General features: G+C 41.1%; 1 protein-coding gene across 2 annotated transcripts in view; it reads left to right on the top strand.

The window, feature by feature from the left end:
- The window catches only part of bcam (basal cell adhesion molecule (Lutheran blood group)), a 51,272-nt gene extending 37,090 nt beyond the window's left edge, over positions 1-14,182 (top strand). Inside the window, exons 5-16 of one of the 2 annotated variants that reach the window (XM_073485513.1) lie at positions 83-179; positions 287-469; positions 1,187-1,308; positions 1,427-1,568; positions 2,094-2,209; positions 3,392-3,533; positions 4,614-4,738; positions 5,544-5,685; positions 7,146-7,178; positions 9,111-9,252; positions 10,091-10,190; positions 12,068-14,182. In XM_073485513.1, the coding sequence (XP_073341614.1) occupies positions 83-179; positions 287-469; positions 1,187-1,308; positions 1,427-1,568; positions 2,094-2,209; positions 3,392-3,533; positions 4,614-4,738; positions 5,544-5,685; positions 7,146-7,178; positions 9,111-9,252; positions 10,091-10,190; positions 12,068-12,070 (1,347 nt within the window). In that variant the 3' untranslated portion in view covers positions 12,071-14,182. The remainder of the gene's footprint in view (positions 1-82; positions 180-286; positions 470-1,186; positions 1,309-1,426; positions 1,569-2,093; positions 2,210-3,391; positions 3,534-4,613; positions 4,739-5,543; positions 5,686-7,145; positions 7,179-9,110; positions 9,253-10,090; positions 10,191-12,067) is intronic. The other variant, XM_073485514.1, reaches the window with a different exon arrangement.
- The last annotated feature ends 1,372 nt before the right edge of the window (positions 14,183-15,554 follow it).

Genomic DNA, 15,554 nt, shown 5'->3' with positions numbered 1-15,554 from the left:
AAACTTGTGTGTGCATATCTTCGAATATTTTTAAGGCATACAAATTTCATTCGGCTTCCCTTTGTTCATCCATGTGTATCAGATCGGGACCTGTGTGACAAAGAACGGACATCCCCAGCCAAGAATTATCTGGTTCAAAGATGACCAGCCCCTCCCTGAGATCAAGGACAAGAAAGAGGGTATGTGTCGTCTGAGTGTGCGGCAGAATTTCATGAACAGAAAAATACAGTCAAATATCTTTCAGTGTACAAAGCGGAGGATAATCGTTGCGTTTTCTTCCTTCCAGATACCCACATGGTCCCCTCACTGGTGAAGGAGGCCTCTGGTCTCTACACTGTCAAGAGCACCCTGTACATGAAGCCCACCAAGGCAGATAAGGGCTCTATGTTCCAGTGCACCGTGGAGTACAGCATGCCAGGAGACCAGATCAAACAGAAGAAGTCCGACACCATCGCCATCAACCTCAACTGTGAGTGTCAGGGAGGGATGAGAGTGTGAGCTTTAGATGAATTTTGCTCCCTTCAGACAGAGCCGAGCTAGCTTTTTCCTCCTGTTTTCTCGTATTCATGCTAAGCTAAGCTATCCGGATGCGAGTGGTATCAATCTTCCCATCCAGCTCTGGGTGGGAAACATAATAATATTTGCTAATTAGAAATAAAAACAGAGTAAGGCTGAACCAGACTGGATTTCATCAATTTTGTAGTTTCCATCCAATAGTTGTTAGATGTTTTAGTCTCGACCAAAAAGTTTGGAGACTGAAATTCATGGAGCCAACAGCGCGGTGAAAAAGGCTTTATTTATCCTTGAAAATAAATCAGTTTAGTTACGCATTATCTGTAAGCGTCTCCCTGTCTTCCATCTTCTTACCTTTTATTCTTTTTATACTTTTTCATTTTAAGAAAAAAACATATATCCTTTGAGATGAAACATTGTCAGCAAACAGCTCGTAGTCTTATCTTCCTGAACCCAGGAATATCTTTCCTTCTGCTGGACTTATAGTTCACAGTAGAATTTAACAATCAGCGCAGGAAGAATGATCAGGCGGGGAAAGAGGAGGAACTGGGGAAGTAAAACATCACTTCTGGAATGCGTCGCACATCCCTGATTGATGATATGCAGCCTAACAGTGTAAATGTATCCAAAGGAGGAATTTTCACCTGTTCCATGTCTGTTCTTGTCCATCCAGATCCCTCTGAGAAAGCAACCTTTACCCTTGTCAACACTGATCCCGTCAAAGAGGGCGACACTGTCACCATGAAGTGTGAGACCGATGGAAACCCTCAGCCTGAGATCGACTTCACTAAAGATGTACGTGTGTATTAAATGCGGATATACGCTAGCAAATTTTCTGTTGTTTTTCTGCTTTTGCTGCATGTGTCCCAACTCTGTATAAAATTCCACAACATGCATGTGCTTCCTCCTTCAGGATAAAGCCGTCAGCGGTCAGGGTGGTATGCTGGTCCTTAAATCTGTCAAGCGCACAGACGCCGGTGTGTACAAGTGCACGGCCACAGATTTCGATAACCTGGATGCTGATCTGAGTGGAACTATCTCCCTCGTCGTCAACTGTGAGTGAGCCAAAGACACACACACACACACACACACACACACACACACTGCACCGCAGAGCTAAGCAAACGCACATAAAGAACAATTTACCTCCTGTTTGCAGCAGGCCTTTCTTTTCATCAGTACATCATAGAATTAAAAGGGTTAGAGCTTTAATGGAATCCTTTCAGAAGGCCGATATCCAATCCAGTTTTTCACAGTTCATCTGTTACTTTAATGTTATCCCAACTACGCTCCCTAATTTGATCTTATCACACACATTAAGCGGAGATAGTCTAGAAATAGCGTGGAATAGGCTTAACTTGGACTTTTAAATGGGCTTAACTTCAGAGTAAGTGCATTTGCCTCGTACTTAATAAAAAAAAATGAATATTCTGCTTAGTACAGCTGTTTTAACAGCCTTATTACATGGTTGTTTAAGCAAAGAGAAGTAGCCCTTTAACTCCTCAGAATGCATAGACGTCTCCAAGTTTCATGTGTCTTCCTCCCTCTCTCCCTGTTGCTTTACATTTTCTCTCCACCAGACATCGACCCCGTGAGCGTGATCCCTGCCGAACCTCAAGTCGTCATGCTCGGAGACAAGGTGGAGTGGCAGTGCAAGACCAAGGCCTCTGCTGCGCATACTATCCAATGGAAAAAGGTGTGCTTCATTGCTTTTTCAATCTTCCCTCCCTCCTCCTTCCATGGAAAAGTTCTCTCCACAGAGTTCCTCATGAGCATTCCTAGATAACATTTTTTTAAAGCGCGGGCCTCATCATTCTTACATGATAACAGCACTGGCTGGATGTTTGAATAACAATTAATCCCTCCATATTTGGTCATTTTGCGGTTCTAGTCTTTAACAACACCACTTTTCCTAATGAGATGAGACAAAATGTCATAATGTGACACATAACAGTGGTAGGCGTGCAGCTGTTATACAACACTGGAGCCTTTGGATCGGAGGCAGCGCTCCCTTTAAAGACAGTTGTGGTTCTGCTACACAAGCTGCATTGTGTTGTGTCCAATTGCAGCAACTGGGGAGCAGACACTGGTTCTCCATTTTGTGAATGAGGAGAAAAAGCAACAGCAATACACATTGTATACTATCAGTATTGTATCATATACTAATGGCTTTCATTATTGCTTCTTCTGACTTAAAATGTAGGCATGCTAGAACAGGAACAGATGATTAGGGTAATAGATAACTAAAAGTATTTGATGTCAGCGTACTCTGTGTGTAGCAAGTTGAAGCTAATAGATAAAAGTGACTAAAAGCACTCCTTTCTGTGTCTCTTTTCTGTGGTAAACAAAATAAATTCACACAATATTTCACGTAAACATACCACAGAGAAGATGATTTGTTAACTCTCTATTTAAAAAGGCTCAGTGCATTCTGATACAGGTGCTGTAGCAGTGGTGTTGTTGGTATTCGTCTCTTCTTCTCCACTTGTGATGTACAGGGTGTTCCTCCACCGTCAGGCCTGTTGTTGTAGCCTGTGTATCTATTGTTGTGTCTCCTGGGTGTGATAGAAACTCACCGACTGCTGGTTTTCCGGGTAGAGAATGTGTTTGTTCTTCATAAGGAGGATTCCTATGAGAAGAAGTTGAGAGGCATTGCATGAGGCAGGTTCATCACGGAGGACTGACTTTGATCTGTTATCACCGCGCTTTGGAACAGCGTGTGTGAAGGTTCTTCTTCTGCTTTCCCAGCGTAGCCTTCAAAATATATATTCACAATGCCGTTCTCCTCCCACATTCACACAGAGAGGCTAAAGAGAAAGAACTGAGTACCGGTAGCGTGAGTCCAATTGGGTTTATATCTGTGTGTGTGTTCCTCTAGGGCGATGAGGTGCTCTCCCAGGACGGCACGCTGTCAATACAAGATGTCTCCTACGATAAAGCTGGAGACTACATGTGTGTTGGAGCCGTACCATCTGTGCCTGGACTGACTGCCCAGGCTGGTGTCAGCCTCAACGTCAAAGGTAACACACTCACAGAGACAAGTACAAGAAAAGCTGGGATACACAAACACACAGACACATTCACAGCCTATAAAACTATGTTTTAACAAGACTTAAGTCACGATTTCAATCACATCAGCATCTTTAGTGTCATATTTTCATGCACGTAATTCAACCAGTCACACTCATACACGTGTGTTTCTACTGCTCAGTCTACATAAGCTCGTCCCGTGGCAGTAACACACGGAATAAGGAACAATGGTCATTGTTAGGTGTGTGCAGGGTATTGTTTTAGCCAGAGGAAGTAAGTTGTTTAGGTCACGGATGCAACTGAAACGAGGTGTGGCTTCCTACTCTGCCCTTTAATTTAGTTTAAGTATGGGATCAAACTGTGCACTGTAAAACTTTATTATAGAGTTCAGTAAAATTAACTCATCTAAACAATTAAACACAACACAAGTTTAACTTATTTCAACTTAGAGGTCCAGTGTGTGGGATTCAAGGGGATCTAGTGGCAGAGTCGGCCATGTTGCACCACCATATTTCTACAGTAGCCCAGAATGGACAAACCAAACACTGGCTCCAGAAAGGGGGGTCTTCATGTTTTTCGCACTTTTAGCAGCCACTGTCGGGGAGGGTGAGGCGAGGGGTGTTCAGTTGGTTGCATTCCGCGACCTCACCACTAGATGCCACTTAATCGTACACACGGGACTCTTAATTCAACATAAAAGGACTATTTATTCTTTATTTTCCAACTTGGGAACATTAGAATTGGGTGGCTTGAAATGATAAATTGAATCACTCAACTTATGAAATGAAATTTAAAAAGAAAAATCATCAGCACATTAGCAACCTCCCAGCATGCATTGTGTGAGAGTTAAAACTCTGTGTTTTATATTTTTACATCACAAGATGACTTTGATGATGATAATTATTCAACTTTAGTTCAGTTAACTCACATTTTCATGAGAGCACAGGAACTGAACTGAACCTGCCCAGAAGGATTTACAGTACGTGTTTGTATACAAATGTTTCAGCTTTTGCTGTTTTGTTTATAACAACGCTTCCCCCTATTCACTGACTTTCTGGCTCCCGTTCCAGGAAAGCCCATGATCGAAACCCCTGTTGCCGGAGAGGTGGGGAAGGAAGGAGACATGGTGACTCTGAAGTGCACTGCCTACGGCTATCCTGCCCCTCAGTTCACCTGGAAGCCCTCAGGAGAAGAGGTACGAACGTGGAAACACAGTGAAGTCAGGCGGAGATAACCATACCTGAACTGTTTCCTGTCCTAGTGTGCAATTTACAGGAATCAAGATATAAACAGATGTAATTGCTACTTTCCTGGAAAGGATTGCACAAATATTTTTTTTTTTTTTTTTTTAAAAACAGAGGTGAAGATGTGTTCAAACAGAGCTATCACTACTAGCATTTTCATTTGGGTCAATATGTGAAGTTTGAGGCGTTATTTTTCATGGCATCTTAAGATCTTCTTCTCAGTGGGCTGATGTTAAACTTCAAAAGCAATAGAAAAAAGGAGAGAGAAATAGCTTGCAGCGCTGTGGAAAGTAAAATTTGATTTTAATATTTAATATTGATCTGATACAGTTGAAAAGAAAATCCCATATGAAGCAGCTTTAAAGAAACTTAGAGGGGGAATGCAGCCTCATAATTGAAATATTAAGTAAAGTAAAAAAATAAAGTGAGAAAATGAGCTCAAACTTTAATGAACCTTCTGAAAAACTGGATCATTTCATAAGCTAATAGTGATATGTAAGATCAAAGATGAGAGACATTTAAACTTGCATAAAAGATGACTTTAAGGGGGAAATCCTGATGTATAAATGAGAATCATGGGTGGAAATGTGAAATAAAGCATCACTAGACGGTGCAAAACGAAAGGGCCCACATTTATTAAGACAATGAGAGAATGAGTGCATTTATTAATTTAATATATGTCACAAATATAGGCAAGAAATATGTCAAAATTCATGTCATGTCTCTTTGTCGTCCTTCCTCCATCGCTCCTGCCAGTCTGTATCATTGGAAAGTAACAAGGTGGTCAGCACCCTGACCCTACAAGCTACAGCCGAGGTCATGAAGGACGGAGTGACCTGCGAGGTCTCCAACGAGCACGGAAAAGATAGCAAGACCTTCGCTGTAACTATCAAAAGAGGTCAGTGTCACGAGAGGATAGCAACAACGATGGGTCTTTACCTCCCTCCCTCCTTCTCCTTCATGTTTTCTTCACTGCAGTCTTTTGATGTTTAGTTGTGATAGAGTGATGTGTTTTTGTAAAGGACTTAATAATTTCGTTTGATGCAGCAGGTTGTGCTGGAAACAGGTGAAACTGTTTTTGCCAAAATCTTTTCAGGGAAGTTTGATTTCAGAATTCCATGGACAGAAAACTAGAGCGGCTGCACCGGCTCTTAAGATCACACTCAGCCTAGTTATAACGTAAAGTGTTGATGAAGTGGAGATTTACTCTTCAGCAAATTAAAACAGGTTTCGCACATTGAGTATATATAAAAATGGACGACATGAAAGCTCCGCAAAAGTGTAAAAAGTAAAGCCAAAACATCTCAGTGGGCTCTTGGTGACTGGCAGACTTTGGCTCTAAATGATGTCACCAGCACAAGATGGCAGCCCTCATGTCCAGGATATTTTTATTTTTGTACAGCGGGAAGAAGTGGAGACGCGTCGTCCATCTTTACGTACACAAACTAGATCTTACATAGAAATTCGGAACATACACTACAAAATGCTTGTTTTTTGACAATAGTGTGAACAATTTCTAAGTAAGCTCATATCTCAAATTACCAAAACTGAAAGCCTGAAATAAAAGACTAAATTATGCATTAGCTAGGTTAGCTAATAACCGGATATCTCTTTACTGATTAACTGCTTACTAACGGCTAACTAACTCTGCTAACTGCTAAACCTAATACTGCTAACTCTGAAACACACATATTTCTCAATATAGGCCTCAGTAGTTGTTTGAAGTTTGTCATATCTCGCAGTTGGCAGTAGTTCAATATATCATTTGCCCAGTGTTGGAATATAAATAAGTACATTTACTCAAGTACAATTTTGAGGTATTTGTACTTTACTTGAGTACTTCAATTTTCTGCTACTTTACACTTACAGTCCACTACACTTTGGAGGCAAATATTGTGCGTTTACTCCACTAGATTTATTTGATGACTTTAGTTACTAGTTACTTTACAGATTACATGCTGCATCAGAGCCAAAGTGTATTTTCTGAATTAATTTTTCTTATTGGAAATCTTTTGATACTTTCAGACTATTAGTAAGACTATAAGTACTATTTGTATGGGTGACTTTCAGTTATACTAAAGTAATTTTTTAGCAAAGTATATGTACTTTTATTCAAGTATATGACTTTTGGGTACTTTTTACAACCCTGCGTTTGCCTCCTGAAACTGTCAACTTCTGAAAGTTTTGCTGCGGCTTGTGATGCAACTGTGACTTCCCGCTTACGTAGGAAGTTGCCACATATGTTTCCTTGCAGCCAATTTACACATGATGGCTGAATCCACATTTCTTTTGCTCTTTTAGCGGCTCCACAGCCTGCCAACTAAAACCTTGCTTCTTTTTTGGCTTCCTCTCTTGCAGCAATTCCAGCAAATGAAAATTCGGCCGACAGAGGTAGAGCCTTCTCCCTTCTCCTCCTCCTCTCCTCCCTTCTTCTCTCAGGACTCTTTGTTGTACAGACCCTGTAATTTAGAAATCCCCCCTCCACCCATCTCCTCTCGCCCCGGCCCCTCCATCTCAACACACACACAACACACACATACACACACACACACACACATCTCCCTCTGCTGTACTGTAATCTTGTATATTTGCCCTCTTGCTACCGAACACTGTGGATATTGTATATTGTTATTCTTCTTCTCTTGTCACATTTGTATGATGTCTGTCCTATATTTTGTGGATGCTACTACAACTTTTTTGTGGCCCCTTGGGGACAATAAAGGATTCTATTCTATTCTATCCCTTCCTTTCCTCTCTGTGTTTCTTCACTGTGTCTCCTTTTTGGTCACCTCTTCTTTCCGACTGCCTTCTTGTTTCTCGCTTTTCCTCTTCGTCGTTTCCACTCGCCGGGGTGCTGTGTGTAGGACCTTATAACCTTAGCTTCTGTGTGCGTATGCTCTTGGTGATGTTTGTGCTGTGGTTGTTGCTTTGCTATGCTACGGGACTGAGAAACTCTCTTTCTCTCAAAGTGCTGCTCTCTGGAAACCCTGTGCTTAAGTCAGGTCTGTATCGCTAACCCTCTTGACATGTGTATGGCGTTCGTCTAGAGCTGTAAGTCACTGTGCGTGTATTGATGTCTGTGTGCACACACAGGTTAATGTATTTGTGTTTACAAGAGCTAATGTGTTTGTGTATCTGTACTTGTATTATTGTAGTTGAGAGGACAGAATAGATTTTATATTCGTGTTAGGAACATTTTTTTAGGAACTGTCCATCACAACTGGAAGTTTTCGATTAATCAAGATATTATTTTCTCAATTAATCAGTTGGTTCATGCAACCCACATTGGCTGACCTAAATTCTGTCTCATAAACAACAAAAACATTTTTGTTAGAAATTTGTCAGGTGTTCTGATATAAGAGAATAATGGACAGCATGGAGGGAACAAACTCTCCTTCCTCTAGTCCAGTATTTTGTATATCAGAACACCTCAGAACATAATGGTGCACCTGTACCTGTACCACAGCCACTTATCAAAGTTATGTTCAAATTTGAGTTTTTTGCAGATAATTTAATTCACGTTGAGGTCAGTGGAGCCCCCAACATCAGCATGAGTGCTGTCACTGTGGTCATCAAGAGATAAATACACCTTGGGTATTGATTTAGAAATGCTGTTTCCCAGAATGATGCCTGAGGTACAGTTTTAATGGAATAGTTTGACATTTCCAGGAAGTCACTGCGACCCGCCAAGAAATTGTCCATCACATAATCCCCTTTAAAACTATTAGGCAAACAAGATTTAACATGTTATAGTTATAGTCAATGTAGATTATTGTAGTGCCTTGTCCTCACAAGTATAATAATACAAGTGGAGGTGGATGGGTGAGTATGTTCAGTGTTGGTCAGCTGTCTAGTATTACCTGTGAATATACAGGCCCCGTTTTTGGGTCCCATCACTTTTCAGTCATTGCATTCAAAAGTTAGGCTAACCCCACATCCCACTCCCCGCTCCTTCCCTTCTCCACCCATCCATCCATCCATCCATCCATCCATCCATTGTCTTCATCTGGACCCCACCCATCCCCATCCTTCCTCTCTCCCACCATCCTCCCCTCTCCTACCTGATACCCCAAATGAAATTATCTTCACCCCCTTGCATCCCTCTCTTCTAACCCACGAATCAAAACACCTCCAACCCCCGTACACCCCTCGTGATGCGCCTTCAAAAATCAAAAACTCCCCATTCCCCTCACCTTCCTCCCACCTCCTCTACTGTGATCATCCTTCACTCCCCCCACCCCACGTCTTCCTCCCACCTCCATCCCACCAACCCTCCATCCCACCATCCCTCCCTCCATGTGTCCCTCCATTGCGGCGCTGTAGCCGACAAGCAACAGGGAGGCTCCAGCGGGGTGGTGATAGCCGTGGTGGTGTGCGTTCTGCTGCTCCTGCTGCTGGTGGCTGCCATCTACTTCCTGAACAAGAGGAGCAAGCTGCCCTGCAGCAAGAAGGACAAGAAGGAAGTGTGAGTAGACAGGAGGGGAGGAAGGGAAGGAGACTACATGTGACTCAATAACAGCTTCATTTTTGAAAAACACTGTGGTGCTTTTAATAAGGATGTTCCTAATGAAAAAGATGTTAAACAAACTCCTCTGAAGCAGATTCATTAGTGGCTCTCCAAAGAAAACAGTGATAATTAAAGAAGTTAAGCATGTACCAGCTTTCACAAAATAGACACATTTAATTAAGAGAGAAACTGTTACACTTGAAATAAAAAGCATCTGTGATTCAATAAATAAATGTATAAATAAATCCAACACAGATAAATGTTGGGTGGGCGGAGGTGTGTGCTTTCCAAGAAATTAAGACGCTCTTGGATGAGAAAAAAAGTTGTTCTACGAGTATCAGAGTGAGATTATAACAGAGCTGCTTTCTCTAACCTTCTGCCAATATTCAAGATTGCTCCACTTCCTTACATTATGCCAAGTTAACATGCTGGATTTTCTCCATCTTTTATAGAAGACATGGTTTTTTGAGTCAGTTGTGCCAGCATGATTGTGCTAGTGCTTTTGGCATAAATTTACACGAGTTGTGTTAAACATGAAGATCAATATGTTTGTGGATTAATAATGATGAATTACTGATGGTCAAAGAAAAAAACTTTTTGCAATTGAAGAAGACACGTCCTCAGATTAAAACTGAAAACTTAATTTAAACTCAAAATCTGATTTTGTCAGTTTCCATGTTATGTTATCCAGTTTTGGATATTGCCGATGCCTAATGTCTAGATCCATTATTTGCACAAGGCAAAGTAATTCCCTTTCCTTACATGTGTCTTTGTTTCCCTCCCGCTCTCTCTGCAGGGCCACTGGAGAGGTGAACAACGACATTGTGGTGGAGATGAAGACAGACAAAGCCAACGAAGAGGCCGGTCTCCTCAACAAGAGACCGTCCACAGAACAGGTGAGAAATTGGACACAGACATCGATGGGTTAACTGATGCTGTTTTTGCTTAAAGAGAGAATGTTTTTGTCCTCGACTCATCGTGCACCACTTTCCTATGAAAATGTGACTCATGATGGCATGCAAGGACAAAGTTAAGAGCACTTCACCCAGTAAGGACAGGGCAGTGGATGAAGCCATTCCTGAGCTGAATGGGCTTCTGACGTAAAAATAGTTCCCACGTAGTCGCTTTTTTCATTCAGTTTGTCGTCAGGCCTGTGAGATGCAGACTGGTATCAAAGAAGACAAAAAAAGAAATGGGGATTTCCTAAAGGCTGTAGGAGTAATCAGTTCAACTCGGCTGGTAAATGTCGATTATTTGGACGTGTAGAAGCCAGCAAAACATTCAACAATCCTTTTTGGATTTATTGTAACTCCACGAGGCTGAGAATGGTCATATAGACATAACGGTGCCTACAAAGATCCCTCATAACAAATACATCTGACATAAACACGAGCTTTACAGTCAGCAGAAATATCTTCAGACGCATCAGTCACGCTGATTGAGTGTCTAAAGTCAGTTTTAGTTCAAAGAGCGCAGGTTTGAGAAAGCTGTCCCTGCAGCCCAAATGACAGAGTGTGACAGCTACACAGAGTCATCTGAAAATGTCATCACCAATGCCAAACATTTCATCATGAAATTTACGGTAGTGGCACAGTTGACGTGAACGTAAAAGCCATTTTAAGCGAGTCTTGTTTTATGTGATTTCTGGAACTACTGACGGCAGACTGGGTGACATTTCAGAAATGCAAGGAGGGAGATTGCAGACACATTTCTCTGCTCTGCTTTTGAAATGGATATAACGAGTAGATGTAAAAGTCGGCCTCTCCATATGCTGTCGAGTGATGTTCGCTTCCAGAGATGTCATTAAAAGAAATATCACCCTGTAAGCTGTCTTTTTCTGAGAGGCTGCAGCCCAGCCACAGACTTCATTTTATTCTGAAATTAAATCTTGACTTTAACATTTTACAACAGAATTATACAAAGTAACACAAGTTTATAATACTTACAGCTTATAATGCCAGCTGCACAACACATGGCAGTGATATAGTGTTGTGAAATAGTCATTTAGATCTCACATACTGACCAAAAACCATTGCATTTCATAGCCTCACAGAAGCCCATAGATGTGCATGCATTAAAGGAGGAAAACACATTGTATACAATATTAATTTTAATGTCAATGTATTTGTTTTAATGCTACTTAACTCCTGGGGCTACCCATAGTTAATTATCGCTTGGTGAATTGTTTAATAAGCTATGAGTGAATATAAAGAGTGATTATTTATTGATGAAGTTAAAGAATATTATGTTTTCAGTTGCTTTGAGGCACATTTCAACAATGAATATCTGTATTTTTGTTGTACTGTACAGGTAGCAGCAGTTAGCGGTCACTCTGGTGATATGCTGCCCTCTAGTTGTTTTGAGTATGAATTTGACCGATGGTTTGACAGCTAACTGCTGCTAACTGTAGCAGCCGTTAGCTATTTAGCTTAGTTAGCAGTGCAGTTAGCAGCTCAGACTGGGAGCATGGGTAGCGTGAGTAATGTTAACACCATGGGGACAGGAGCTTTGGACCGGGACAGGCTAGCTGGTTAGCATGTTAATTTCAGTTGCTATCTCTGCAACACAACACATACCACAATGTCAAAACTGCTATTTACTCACATTCTGTCAACATTTTCAGCTAATTGTTCGTACATATTACCCCTTCAAAAGAAATATATAAACATAATACAGCATGTCTCCTCATTATAAGCATGTGTTCATCCATAATGATGGCACAATGGTCATTTATATTGTCCTTTGTGTGTTTTTCTATCTTTCTCTCTGACAGTGATGAAGCAAGACAATGAAAGTAACCGACAGAGGGATGAAGGGAAGGAGGAGAGCATTAATGAACACAACAGGGCTAATTTTTATTTACTACACTCGTCTGAAGGGGACAACAAGAGGTGGAACGTGGAAACAGGTTTTTTGGGGGGACATTGGGAGGCTCACCATGTTTGGCACTGGCTTGTTTTATAACCTGGAGTAGACCTTTTGGATGGACTTTTTCCTTTTTTCCCCCTAAATTAAAGATAGAGTCGACCTTAAAGATTAGACTCCATCCATTCATGCTACCACAGGTTTAAAACCATATATGTGAAAAATCACAATGTGACACCACTGGACGACATTATTTTGATTTCTAACTCCTTCTGCACCAATCACATCTTTTGGTCGACTCCTCTGAGTAGAGCCGCACAGTGAGGCGTGGCGGACACTCTCCAAACACAGTGGCAGAATCTTTCTTATCAACCCCAAATGAAACACAAAACGCCATAAAAGCCACTGTGATTTTCTCGGAGTGCGTGTCTGCCATGCGAGTGTAACACTGAACGTCTATTCCGTCTTGGAGTCTTGCACTTAAAATTCTCTGCTGGATTTATTGGGAAAAATAATCACGGGCTGCCATTCTGTTTTATTCACCACAATAATAACAAGTGATGTTTTATGCTCACAACATTTTAATCCCTGAGCACACTGTTTGGCTGTAAAAGAAGAAGCTCTGTGTTTGTCTTCGTGCTATTTGTTAAATTGCATTTTTTTTTGCCACCTGTGAATGTTCATGTGTTTTGTTTTTTTTCCAATATCCCTAATTAGCTTTCTTTAGAAGCAGCCCGGGCATTTAATAACACCACTTCTTCCTCGTAAATTGCTCGCCTTTTTTAAAATCCAGCTAAAAGCAGCAAAACAAGCAAGCTATTAGGTTGTACAAATTTGTTCTTGCCATTTCCAGCATACTTGTATATTATGTTAGTTCATCAGTTGTTCACTTGTTTCCCTTTGTTCTCCTGTTTTCTCTGTAAATTTAAATACTGATTACCCTGTCTATCAAGCAGGAGATGTACTGTGCTCGACGTGGAGTTCAAAGAGTCTGTGGTTACTAAGCTGCTGGTCTGGGACTGTCGTAACTGTCGCCATTTCTTTGAGTCTTTCTCATCCTTTCAGGCCTCAGCTCCTGGATGATACCATTCTCACAAAAACAGTCGCGGCGGTTCCGCTTTGAGAGCCCAAATATCATCAGCTTCCACTGTAAGATTGGTCGAACTTGGTGAAAACAATCAACATGCTGTGTTTTCGCATGACCACAAAATGGGGCGATCAGGGGCCACGGCGCTGTAGTCAGACATTCACCTTAGGAGAGATCACTGGCACGACGTTCACTCTAGTTTGATACAGGCAGGGAAGGGAAGGGGAGGTGTGGGAGGGATCGGGGGGAGGGTGGTGGAGTATGCGATGTACCTTTTTGTTTTTACCAAATGAAATGTGTCACAGCAGGAATGTTTCCGTGTTTAGGTACGCAATACTGGCATTTCTGTTTCTCCCCTACACTGTCGGCAGGCCAGAGAGGTATGATAGCGGGTTGACGTGCCCTTTTACTTTGTTGTACACTGGAACCAATGGCCTTGATTTTATTTTGCTTTTAAAGAAAGGTCACCTCAAACCACTATCTCCGCCCCACAAGGCTTATTTTATTTTTTAATGTCCGTCTACTGATCTTGCCATTTTGACTGTTAGCAAACCTGTGATGGCAGATGAAGATAGATATGTGAACTTGGAGCATCGTTTCTTTTTATTTTAATGTTTTCTATAAAAATATTGTGGTATAAAAGTTGTTTTTCTAGAAAGGGGATTCTTAATTTTGGAACTACTGAGTTTTCATTTTTCCCATGCTTTTCCACTTGCTCCGAGAGACGAGAGAAATGTTTTTTGTTTTTTTAATTTAGGATTCTTTTTTATGAGACATTCTCAGTGCTTTACTTCTCTCTCTCTGTACTGTATACTGTATATTTTGTGGTACGCTGTTGTGACCTCTGTGGTGTGTTGATGTATCTTTTTATTTTTGTTCCGGCTGTGTAGAATTTATAATGAAAAAAAACCCAAGAAAACCAATCACAACCCTTTATTCTCTGTGTTTTTATTCTCAACTTTCTATAGAACAGTGATTTTATTTAATTTCTTTTTTTACCATTATCACAGATGGAACTAAATTTGTTATGAAATAAAGTGCAGATGCTTTTTTAGATACACAACGCTGTATGGGAGCATGAAAGTGTGTCTGGCCATATGATAAGGCAGCTGAAACCCTCACGCAATGTCGAACATCATCTCTAAAATCTTCACACTCCACACCAAAAGCGAAGGCCGATCAGAAATCAAATTGCTTTTGATGTAATTCATCCGTGTATGTTTTCTTTCTTACCCTTCCTGGAAGATGACATCTAAATTGATTCCTCGCTTCCACCAAAGTTTAATCTCTTTGATATAACCAGCATTATGCAAATATCCCCTCACGTTGATTGATCCGCTGATTTGTTGTGACAGAACAGAAAAATCGAGGAAGCGCATGTTTTGCATTGATAACTGCTTAAGGGTTCGGCTCGTTGCCAGCTTCATGATGCAGCGTTCGCTTTAGTCGCTTTCATTTCCAGAAATGAGTTTAAATTAAGCCATCAATCATCTGCAAAGTGATGTGCGGCTTTGTGCATAGATCAGTAACAGTTAGTAGGACACTCATCAGCAGCAGCTATAATCATAATTGGCTATTTGAAGAATCATTCATCAAAAACAAACTTTAATCAAGAGACGGGATGAATAAAGTCTTCAAAAAAATCTAAAGTAGGCTGTTTTACTCTCCATATTAGAAAATTAAGCTTACATAACAGCGTGCAACAACCTTGAACCACTTTATGCCAATTTCGCCCAACACTGTGCATATACACGAGCTCTTTGGTTACAGACCTATCAGCGCCACTCTCCTGAGGCACACCCCCTGCTCTACCGGCTCTCCATTAGGAAATTAAAAGTCTTGCATCAATGTGACCTGGAGAGATTGATCTGTGCTCCGAATACAAAGCAGCGAGGACGGAAGCAAGCACTCAGAGTGTATTGGCAGATCGAAGGAATTTATGGTAAAAACAGTGTCAGTGCCCTCCCATTGCTGATGTGATGAAGGTGAGGATACATGTCAGCATCTTCGGGGGGCCGGGGGAGTTGGGGTTGGACTATAAAACCTGCAATGAAACATTCAGACATTTGCTGTTTCTGATGCTCTTACAGGGAAAAAATGTGAGGTACACTGAATCTCAACACAAATCTTTCAGCACCATTAACACTATTATCTCCATAGAGTCCCATAATCCTACTATGAAAAGCATCAGTGTCAAAGTATCCAATGTTTGGACATTTTTGATTAAAAGAACCTTGTTTAAAAAGAGATTACATAATATGAATGGCAGTCATATACTTACAGTAAGTAACACAATGACTCATGATGA

This window comes from Pagrus major, chromosome 17, assembly GCF_040436345.1.
Source record: "Pagrus major chromosome 17, Pma_NU_1.0".
NCBI classification, from domain to species: domain Eukaryota; kingdom Metazoa; phylum Chordata; class Actinopteri; order Spariformes; family Sparidae; genus Pagrus; species Pagrus major.
This window is presented reverse-complemented; position numbering and strand designations above follow the sequence as displayed.